At 41.8% G+C, this 11,708-nt stretch overlaps 1 protein-coding gene across 1 annotated transcript in view; it reads right to left on the bottom strand.

Annotated features, from left to right (window-relative positions):
- Positions 1–621: 621 nt before the first annotated feature.
- The window catches only part of LOC121278141 (exostosin-1-like), a 728,729-nt gene continuing 717,642 nt past the window's right edge, over positions 622–11,708 (bottom strand). The window contains exon 12 of the mRNA XM_041188253.1: positions 622–4,996. Coding sequence (XP_041044187.1) covers positions 4,811–4,996 — 186 coding nt within the window. The 3' untranslated portion in view covers positions 622–4,810. The remainder of the gene's footprint in view (positions 4,997–11,708) is intronic.

Raw genomic sequence — 11,708 nt, 5'->3', positions numbered from 1 at the left:
GGAACAATGGTAACAGAAGCAGCAACTTTTCAGAAGCAGCACTTTCCTTCAAGAGTTAACAGTGTCAGTGCAACTCAGAAGTTGCAGGAACAGCATTTGTGAGTGTGGTACTGATTTAACTTAAAAGGAAGCAAGGTACTGAGGTTTGGACATTATTGATGGTAAACAGCATTAACAGGTACTGATCTAACTTAAGGGGAGCAGGATACTGATGTTTGTAATAAAAACAAAAAAACTGCGGATGCTGGAAATCCAAAACAAAAACAGAATTACCTGGAAAAACTCAGCAGGTCTGGCAGCATCGGCGGAGAAGAAAAGAGTTGACGTTTCGAGTCCTCATGACCCTTCGACAGAACTTGAACTCGAACTCAAGTTCTGTCAAAGGGTCATGAGGACTCGAAACGTCAACACTGATGTTTGTAAGTTTATCAATGCTGTAACAAACCATTAAAAAGAGGAGTTGTGAGCCTTTTCTCCACCCAGGCAGGTTCAGGCTGAATCTTAGAGTTAGGAATATAAGAGAGGTATTGGTTCACTTACCCACAGATTGTTGATGCAAGTACCTGACCTACTGCTTGGCTTTTCAACTTGAATGAGAGAAAAAAAGCTAAGAAAACGTTGTCATTTAAAAAAAAAATCATTTTATTTCAACAAATTGAGTCATTTATAGAAAATTGGCATTTACAGTATTTGTTTCTTTTTATATCTAAAAAAAATCTGCAAGTTGCTCTACATAAGCAGAGTGGAAAGTAGAGTGTACATTTCACACTTGCTGATTCAGCACTGTGACATGGCTGCATGCTATGGCAGGTCTGCATGTAAGCCAGATCGAGCAGGAATGTGAACACAGACCCCAGGATTTCAAGGAGTTTTCTATTGATGGATCTCTTCCTTGACCACCTGGGAAAGTACATTGGCAAAGGAAATCGTTACGTTTTTTGATACCTCTTCCATCATACCTGTGAGGACTTCTAACAGCCCAGCATGTTAAAAACTAGACCACAGTGAACCAAAGTATTGCATTTTGTGTAACAGTTCAGATATGTGGAAGTACAACCAAGGCAAGACTAAAATTAGAATTCAGAATAAACAAACCTGGCAACACAATGCATTTAACCTCTACTGAATAAAGATATGTGCAATGTCGTTAAAGCTATGTGGTTAGGCAACACTTGAAATGGGCAAATATTTGATTGTATGGTTAAATGTTAAAAACATGATGTATTTAATTGAGATTCGCTTTCAAACTCATCCTGTGACGACAATCATAATTATGCCTCAACTACATATGCTGTGCAAGGACATGCTGATATTGTGCATTGACTTCTGAGAACCATTCTAAACAAAATATTTCATTATATGGCTTGGGTGTTGCATTGCACAATCTAATTTAAATACTACATTCTTTCCAATAATTAGTTGAGAACTGGCTAAACCCAAAATCTAATCCAGTTTACAGTACATTTTAAATTTATCCCAGCAAAATTCACTTCAAAGTATTATTGACACCCTGCTGATCTGAAGTTGTTATATTATTAACAGTTACTCAGAAACCAAATGCTGTACAAATTTTGAAACAAATTAATATCAATAAAATGTACATATATCAAATGACAGAAAAATACACTAAAACTAATATATCATTAAATCAAGAAACAATACTGATATGCTGATGTTGATCCAATAATAGGGAGCTTGCAAAGGAAAAAAAACAAACAGACCCTGTAAATGGAAGGATAGTTTATCAGAGTGTAGCACTTTGAGGGAAACACCACAGTAAGAGAAAGCGATTGAAATATTGTAATATTGTACGCCATGGTCTATTAACCTTAAGCTTATTATGCTTTCATGGAAGGAAAACAATATATAGGGTTAAAAAGAATGCTTCTTGAATACAATTCATTTGTGCATTATTCTGCATTGGTACCTGTTTAATTAGGTATGTTTATTGGATATGCTTTACATAATGCATGCTGTGTAGAACATATATGTTACAGGAAAATTGCAGCCCTGTTGTGGAGTTCTCTGATAGGCTTCATCTCTGGTCCCTGTAGGAGTAGCCTACACTAAATATCTGCACAAACAGTGCCAATGCTGGCTTCTGGGAAAAGTTGGTATTGCAGTCGAGGCTGTAACTACTGAAGGATGAGTGTTGCCATTTGTTTTTCCAACACTACTTTAGGTCAGTTGACCTAGATGTTTCAACTGGGTAGCCTCTCCAATGGGGTGGGTGAGTCACCTAGGTACCCCCTGGCATGACCAACTCTCTGGCCCTAGAGCCACTTGAATATGGGAGGTAGCCCTTCTGCCCTTTGTCTGAGAAGCTGCATTGGTTGGGGCAGCACCTAAGCAACAGGAGGAGGAAGGCAGCTACCAAGCTGCTCGAAGAAAAGAATTTCTTCCCTAAGTATTTTCCTCCTTCTGCTTTGGATCTGTGCACAGCCATGGCTGTGAGTACTTTCACAATCCCCTCCATGATTGAATTGCCAAGGCTCCCTCACCAGCCCCACCAACCTTTGAACATTGGAAGTTGCTGGGGAAAATAGTACACAACATGGTGGAGGCCGTGTTCCCTCACTTCCCATGTGACTTTTGCGCATCTGCCCAAATATAAGTGGCACATTATTTTGCTATCTAACTCCTGTCCAGTAAGTGTGGAGATAGGACATTGTGGTGCCCATTCCCAAGGACATATTTGGCCTATCCAAATCAGGGATAGCAGAAAACCAATGGACTGTGGCCAGAAAGTCTAGATTTTGTCCATTTTTATCTTGCAAGACAAGTTACCGGATCTGTTGAAGAGATATAATTCAATTAGAAACTATGAAATTTTTATGAATCAAGGTAACTGAATTTCAAATTTTAAACATAACTTCTCAATGATTACTATTAATACGCTAGAAAAATAACTTCAGCATAGACAAAATGAACCAATGAAAGGGTCAAGATTATTTAAGAGCAAATTTATCAATCAGAGTGGAATCAACAATTCATTATTACTTTAACTGCAGTTTCGTACCAGAAAATTAAACGGATTAAACCTCATCCCTCTGACCATTTGATTTCTTTCATAAATATTATAAATGAGAATGCAATCAGCTGTTAAAATCTACAAATTGCTGCATGGACACATTTTGCGAAAGTGCTACCGTTGAATGTTACCTGTATTTAGTTTGCTTAACTGAGATATCGATAAGAACATGTTTGAAGTAAGTCATGGGGATGGGTGGTGGGGGGTGGGGGGGTTCATGAAGTCCCATTCCAGAAGTAACTTGACTCAATAAACCAGAGTGCAAGTTGCTCTGCTATTCATTGAATCTCCACGTAAATGTATTATTGACCCAACCAAAACAATACCCTTGTGACTATCAATACATTCAGAGAATTTCTGTCACAGAACTGGAACTCCTGTTGCGTTAATGTAGAAATTTCTCAACATAAAAGCTATTTTATCGCAGGGTTCCATCTAGATCATAACAAAACAAATGGAATATGTTAATGTTTCATATTGGCATATGGGTATAATATAAATTTGTAATGATAAGCCAGCAACATCATAAAGTGCCATCTTTGTTTTAAATTTCTTTCCTAATCTCTTGGTCTGGCAATCAATGTGCAGTGATACAATCAGATTTTAAATGAATCATTGCTTGTGGCTATCCTTTGAAAAGTTTGGCATACAGTCGGAATGAATCTATAAATCTAACCTGTATACTTTGAAAAAGGTTTTTAAAAAAAGCAGCTTAGAACTGGCAAATGACCAGTCACCTAGACAAATTCATTGTTACTACTATTAGCAGAAGCGACCTTGGAGCATGCTATCTCAAAACTGGCTTGTTTATTTATTTTGGATATGTGGGGTGCTTATTTTAAAGATGTATTTCTAGGATTCCAAGAATCCTTTTGTACATTACTGACTGCTCAGAACCAGTAGAAATTCCAAGCCCATTGGGCTACAGGACATCACCATTGGTCCCATTTTTTTTGTATCTACTTAGACCACAAAGCCAAAAACACTGTATATTATCTATACTAAGAATAGCAATTGCTATATTAAAATATAATGTTATTGTTTAAGATTGCAAGTGTATGGTTCATTACTGTACCGAATTCTGATCCTAGCAATCTTCTCAGATATTGTAAGGTTCATGACTAAGGACCAATGGTTTCATCCAGCTCTGAATTCAGTTGGTGTGAATCGATCATTAGCACCCGTAAAGGCTTCTTTCTCGACCCAGCGTGCAGTATAATTTCAAAGCTAAACTGTGCATGTTATTCTGTAACTATACTTAGTTGCTACACACCGTTTCTCTTTGTTCTCATTGAATATACTATTGACCATTTAGAAAGACACATCTGTCACAGAGAAATAATTAAAATGTAAGCGATGACAACTACATTTTCATAAGAATAAGCAAAAACAAAAAAAAACTGATTGGTATTCAGCTGAACTCTCCAATCCCCTTGCAAGCTATAAATAGAAAATGTACATTCTTTGACCATAAATTTGCTATGTGTTATTTATTCCTAAAATCCTCAAAGATTAGGCACGATTGTCAGAAACTTCAGTCTGTATACACAAAATAAAACAATAATATGATCAGAAACATCTCCAAAGCCTGCCTGGCAGCTATCTTTCTTTCAAATTGCACTAGTTTCTTTGTTGTTTGGTCCCCAGAAGGTGCAGTATTCTTGTTGTTCCGTGTTACAGCATCATCAAGAGTTACTTGGGGGCTCTATATAAATATAACAGCCAATTGTCACAGGCTTGCAAGTCCAACGACCCAGCTCAATTGTCTGCGGCAGGCCTCTATAACCGTTCAATATCCCGGTACTTCTTGCGCAGGATGGAGACTTGGTCTTTGAAAAGGATGGGATCCAGCCTCATTTGTGAGTGAATGAGAGGCATGAAGCCAAACCAGCTGGCAAAAGTGTTCATGCAGGTCTGGCGTTGTGCAAAATGATCCGGATCAGCCCAGCGGGAAGTCTTTGATCCCTGGGGAGAAAATACAAAGTCAAAGGTTGAAAATGAAAAGTAGCAGCAGAGGGAAAATAAAGTTGCTGTGGTCAGAGATCAAGCAAGTTGTTTAAAATGCTCCCAATTACACTTTGAAAAATGTGGGTAATGTCAAACTAGAGATTTAAACCAGTGTTAATTTAACCTGTGGGATATTTCACACCTTGCAGACTTGCGATATAAAAAACACAAAGGCAGAATCTTCAGGTTGGCGAATGGGGGCAGGCCCTGCTCGCTGACATGTAAAATGATGTGGGGTGACGTTGGGCGTGCTTCCTGATGTCACCACACGTCATTCAGATCTTCAGTTCGGCTGCTGCATGCCTGCCGAACTGTCAAACGCCTATTAAGGCCATTTAAATATCAATTAAAACACTTAACTGAGCTTCCTGTCCAACCTTAAGGTTGTCGGGCAGGTGAAGAGCCCAGGCGGCCTTCGTATTTATCATGAAACCTCATTCACAGGCGGGACGAGGTTTCATGAAGGGTTTTAAAGTTTAATAAAACTTTTAAATAAAATTCATTGACAAGTCCCAGCCTCATGTGACACTGCCATGAGGGGACAGGGGACATGTCTTAAAATTTTTTTTTTTTGGTCTTTATTAACATTTTTAGAAGTCAAACTCATCTCCCTGAGGCAGTTCTGTGCCTCGGGGAGATTTCTGTGCTCTTTCCCGCGCATGCACCAACTCCCCTACTCCCTCCGCCCGCACAGGGAGCGCTCAGCGTTTCCGGGTGAGTCTCACGCTGGGCGCCCATGTAAAATGGTGGCACACAGCCGATAGCGGGTGGCAATCAGCTGCACACCCGCCCGCCCGCACCCTGTTCCCGTCCAATCCCAGTCAACGGGGAGAAATTTCTCCCCAAGGTGTGTAACTTGTTCTAACAGGTCAGCATTGCCCATGAAGGAATCATGCGTTATTTTAATTATCTAAATAATCAAGAACAGGAGAAGTATAATATAAAGTAGGAAAATATGGTCTTCGACCTGTTACCTTGTTAAACACAAAGTTTGTACATTAGTTGGCCAGCTGGCTATATTGCCTTTAGTGTAAAAGCTGTTAAAAGAAAATCCTGTCTGAGCAGATTATTTCAGTCATATTTCAGTCATGGAACTATAACACTGAGACCTACAGGTTAACCTCAAATAAACTCTGTTTTTCAGGTTCAACCCTAACATTGTCCTTACAACTGCTGACAAAGGGAGCACTATTGTTGTTTACCGAACAGGCCTCCACCTACCAGAGGCTGAACACCAACTCTGATGCTTCTTCCTGCACCCCACCCCCCCACCCCCCACCCCTGCCCCACCCCGCCGGACCATGGCCCCACCACTGAATGTCAAGCTATCGTTTCGAAGACTGTGATTCACCTCAATTCCTCTGGAGAATTTCCCTCTGCAGCCTCCAACCTCATAATTCCCCAACCCTGCTTCTTGGAGTGTGGGGCTTGGCGAACCTGTCCAGGAGCAACGCAAAAGCGCAGGTGCGTATTGGGTACATGCAAAATTTCAAGGTTTGAAAGATGGGGTGATACTACCCTAGACCGATACAAGCTGGGACAACGGACAATCAGTTCAATTATGGGATGACCCCGTAGGATCCAGGACAGTTGATCAATCACCCTGCTCCCAACATCTCCAAAAGAACAGTCCTGGTAGACCCATTATTTTAGTTTCCAATTTCCTGGCCTAACCATCTCCTCTTCACCATTGATGTCCACCCCCAACGAGGACAGCCTGCGGATCCTTCGCTTCTTCCTCATACAGTGGCCTAACCATTCCCCATCCATCACCACCCTCCTCCGTCTGAATGAACCTTTCCTCATGTTGAACAACTTTGACTCCTCTCACTTCTTCCAAATAAAAGGTGTTGGAATGGGAAACTGTGTGGGTCCTAGCTATGCCTAGTCATACTCAGGTCCCGACCCCTGACTCTCTTCATGCTACATTGTTGACTGTTCTCTCTTCTAACTGGAAAATTTCATCAACTTTGCTTCCAATTTTCACCCATCCTTCACATTCAAATGGTCCTCTCTGACTCAACTTGCCTGACTCAAATTTTGGGGATAGGCTATTGAAAATATCCACTATAAGCCCACTGACTTGCACAGCTACCTGACTACACTTCCTCATAACCATTTTCTGTAAGATCTCTGTTTCATTCCCCCGGTTTCTTTGTCTCTGTCGCGTTTGTTCTGACGATGTCACCTTAGATACCAAGGCTTCTGGTAAGTTTTCCTTTTGTCTCAACTGAGGATTCCCTTCCACCTGTGATTGGCAGGGCCCTCAACCATGTCCACTGCATTTCCCGCATTTCTGTTCTCACCTCTTCCCCTCTCTGGCAGAACAACAATAGGGTTTTGCTTGTACAAAAACAAAAATACCTGGAAAAACTCAGTTTTTCCAGGTAGTTTTGTTTTTGTTCTAGATTTCCGGCATCTGCAGTATTTTGCTTTCATTTTAGGGTTTTGCTTGTCCTCACCTTCCATCTCACCAGCTTCCACATTCAAAGGACCATCCTGTGTCCGTCATCCCAATTGCCACCAAACACAGCTAACCTCCCTCCTTTCAGCATCTGGAAGGGACTGTTCCCTCCGAACAACCTGATCTGCTCATCACCACCAACACCCCCATTCCATTTTCCACAGCATCTTACAGTGCAGTACCTGACCTTTTACCCCCGCCCCCCCTTCCCACTGTCCAGGATTCCAAACGCTCCTTCCACGTGAAACAGTGATTTGTTTGTATTCCTTTCAGTTTAGTAAACTATATTGGCTGTTCAGATATTGGCTCTTTTGGGTATTCTACTCCAGAAAGCCAGGTGGTGAAGGATAGAACTGGAGCCAATCTTTACACACTTTTAATTATAGAGGCACACATTACAAACATGCACTTCCTAACCCAGCAAACATAGTTTCAGTCTGTTCTTATTTTGAAGAACCTCTTTTGAAGAACCCTTAAATAATTAAGTGCCCCATCTGAAAGAGATACTACTAACCCACCATAACAAAAAAAACTTTAAAGAAAACTTAACAACTCAAGCTAAATTAAAATTACATTCCTGGGGGCGATAATGCACTCCAGCAGCAACCGCCCCCACCCCCAAACCCTGATGCTCATTGGTTACGAAAGGCCTCAATTGCCTCAAGTATATTGGCACACAAAACATGCTCCCTCTCCAGGGGCATCTGGATGTGGACATAGTCATAGAGCACAGGCACTCAATCAGACCAAATGAACACCTTGACTGCCTGTGCTTTTTTTCTAGGAGCACAAGTTAATGCCCACCACCTCCATACAAATAAACACGATATAAAATTAACATTGGGGAGACAAAATGAAAGCTGGGTGACCACTTTGCGGGACACCTCCATTAAGCCGGCAAGGCTTATATTTTAATCCTCCTGTCATTTTAATTCTCTGCCCCACTCCCATTCTGACCTCGGCCTTCTACACGGTTCCAACAAATTTCAATACGTTCTAGGAACAGTACCTTAATTTTCAATTAGACTTTTTACAGCCTCCAGACTTAACATTGAGTCCAACAATATCAGAACCTCTGCTTTTTTATCGAATGGAAGCTATTCACGATTCCACTGTTTCCATTTCCATCTCATCCAGATCTGTCCTTTGTTTCTTTACTTGATTCAGTAACACCTCCTTTTTTGCCTTGCACCATCTTAGTGTCATTTAATCTCTGCTGCCTTTCACTCTATTTCAGGTCTTCCCCTTTCTTTTCCCTCCTCCCTTCCCTGCCTTTGTAATTGTTTAAAGTCATAGAGTCATAGAGGTCTACAGCACAGAAGAAGGCTTTTCGGCCCATCAAAATCAGTTGCGATGAAAGCTCATCGGCTTGAAAAGTTAACTCTTTCTTTCTCCACAAACGCCGCTTGACTTGCTGAGTATGTCCTGGAATTTTCTCTTTTTATTATAGCAAAAATTGTAAACATTATTTCCACTGCGTTTTGGATCTCAATGTAGAACATTTCAATATAGGAAGAGAATACTTCTATGCCCTGGTTATTGGTCAGAGCAGCATGTATGTGTATTCGAGAATCACATCTCATTTCAGTACTAGGGATGATCTTTAAGCACAACAAAAATATTTTGTATATATGTAATACAGAATAAAGCTAGTCTCAGTGATGGTGACCATGAAGCTATCATTGATTGTTATAAAAATCCACCTGGGTCACTAATGTCCTTTAGGGAAGGAAATCTGCCGACCTTACCTGGTCTGGCCTACATATGACTCCAGACCCACATCACTGTGGTTGACTCTTAACTACCCTCTGAAATAGCCTAGCAAGCCACTCAGTTCAAGGGCAATTATGGATGGGCAACAAATGCTGGCCCTGCCTGTGACGACCATGTCCCATGAATGAATAGAGAATAAACCTGTTTTTGGTATTGACCACAATGATCTTGCAACTCAAAGCACTATTTTCCTTTGATAGTTACACAACCTAACCCATGAAAATCTCATGTTCTGCTTTCTCACCTTCACGTGAAGTGCTTGAAGGGCACAATGTCTGAAGCTTAATAGGGCAACTCAGGCAGCAATGCTGTCAATTTGCTTTCTAAACAGGATGGAAATTGCAATTACTTTTACCTTTAATGCAGTCTTAGAAAATTGAACGTCTCAAGTCTTATGTTTAAACGTTGCTCTTCTTAATGTGCTAACGACACACCGTCTAAGCACTTTTAAGTGGTTCGTTTGTTTTCAGGACAAGGGTGATGCTGGTGAGACCACAGTTTTATTGTCTGTCCCTGCCTGTCATGAAATGGCGCTGGTGGAACATTTCTTTGAATTGTTGTTGTCCAGTTGCTGATGGTGCTCCCACAGTGATGTTCTTTTTATTCTTTCATGGGGAACGAGCATCACTGCCATTCCTAACTGGCCTTGAAACGGTGATGGTGAGCTGCCTTCTCGAACCACTGCAGTTCATCTGTTGTAGCTTCGCCTACAACGCTATTAGGAAGGGAGTTCTAGGATTTTGAGCTAGTGAGAGTGAAGGAACGGCGATATAGTTCCAAAGTCAGGATGCTGAGTGGCTCAGAGGGGAAGTTGCAGGTGGTGGTGTTCCCATGCATCTGCTGCCCTTGTCCTTCTGGACGGTAAATGTCGTGGGTTTGGAAGGTGCTGTCGAAGGAGGCTTGCTGAGTTGCTGCAGTGGATCTTGTAGATGGTACACACTTCTGCCACTGTGGGTCGGTGGTGGAGGGAGTGAATGTTTAAGGTAGTGGATGGGACATCGATCAAGTGGGCTGCTCTGTCCTGGATCATGTTGAGGCTCTTGAGAGTTGTTGGAGTTGCACTCATCTAGGTAAGCGCAGAGTATGCCATCGCACTCCTGACATGTGACTTGTAGATGGTGACCTGCCTTTATGGAGTCAGGAGGTGGCTTACTCACCAGAGGCTTCCCAGCCTCTGACCTGCTGTTGTAACCACAGCATTTATACGGCTGGTCAAGTTCAGTTTCTGGTCTCGGTAATCCCCCAGGATGTTGATAATGGGGGATCCAGCAATGGCAATACCATTGAAGCTGCAGGGGAGATGGTTAGATTCTGTCTTGTTGTAGCTTGTTATTGCCTGGCACTTGTGTAAACATATGTTTTATTTATTTCCAAACAAGTCACGCACAATACAAATGATCACGATCACAGCATTTACAACAATCGCAGGATTCAAATTCATCAGTAAAGATGGGTTGTTGTTAGATGTTTGTATGGGAGTGATGGTGGCCAGTGGGGGAGTATTGTAAGCATTTGCTTTAAGGTTGATTACCCTTGAGGGAGAGAAAGGGAAAGAGAAAGAAAGATACGCGGGTCATGATGAATCAATAGGAAAGAAAGCCAGAAAGCTGAACCTTCATGTTATAACCTGTTAGTTGCTACCTGTCAGCCCAAGCCTGAATGCTGTCCATGTCTTGCTCATATGGGCACCGATTATTTCAGTATCTGAGGAGTCACGAATGGTGCTGAACATTGTGAAATCATCAGTGAGCATCCCCACTTCTGAGCTTATGATGGATGGAAGGTCATTGATGAAGCAGCTGAAGGCGGTTAGGCCTAGGACACCACCCTGAGGAACTCCTGCAACAGTGTCGTGGGGCTGAAATGATTGGCCAACAACCACAGCCATCTTTCTTTGTGTTAGGTATGACCAACGAATGAAGCACTTTCCCCCTGATTCCCATTGACTTCAATTTTGCTAAGGGTGCCTTGATGCCACATTCAGTCAAATGCTACTTTGACGTCGTGGACAGTCACTCTCCCCTCACCTCTTGAGTTCAGCTTTTTTGTCCATGTTGGGGCCAAGGCTGTAGTGAGGTCAGGAGAGGAGTGACCCTGGCGGAACCCAAACTCAGCATCAGTGAGCAGGTCATTGCTGTGTAAGTGCTGCTTGATAGCAGTACAAATGTCCAAGTTAGGGTGGCACATAGAGAATTTGATCTCAATGGTATTCCCATGATTTTAGGGTACTTGAAAAATTATGTCCTTTCTCTGTGAGGGTTATAGAATATAGTCACTAGGCTTAGGTCTCTGTTTCAATAGTTATACCTAGGGGTTGGTTTTAACTCCAGTGGGTGGGAAGTTCAAATTGAGCAGGTGGTTTATTTGCTCAGTACTCGACCCTTTCCACTACTCCTGATTTTAAGTTGTAAGGTTCTGCAGGCAGCTGAAATT

This window comes from Carcharodon carcharias, chromosome 5, assembly GCF_017639515.1.
Source record: "Carcharodon carcharias isolate sCarCar2 chromosome 5, sCarCar2.pri, whole genome shotgun sequence".
In the NCBI taxonomy this organism is placed as follows: Eukaryota; Metazoa; Chordata; class Chondrichthyes; order Lamniformes; family Lamnidae; genus Carcharodon; species Carcharodon carcharias.
This window is presented reverse-complemented; position numbering and strand designations above follow the sequence as displayed.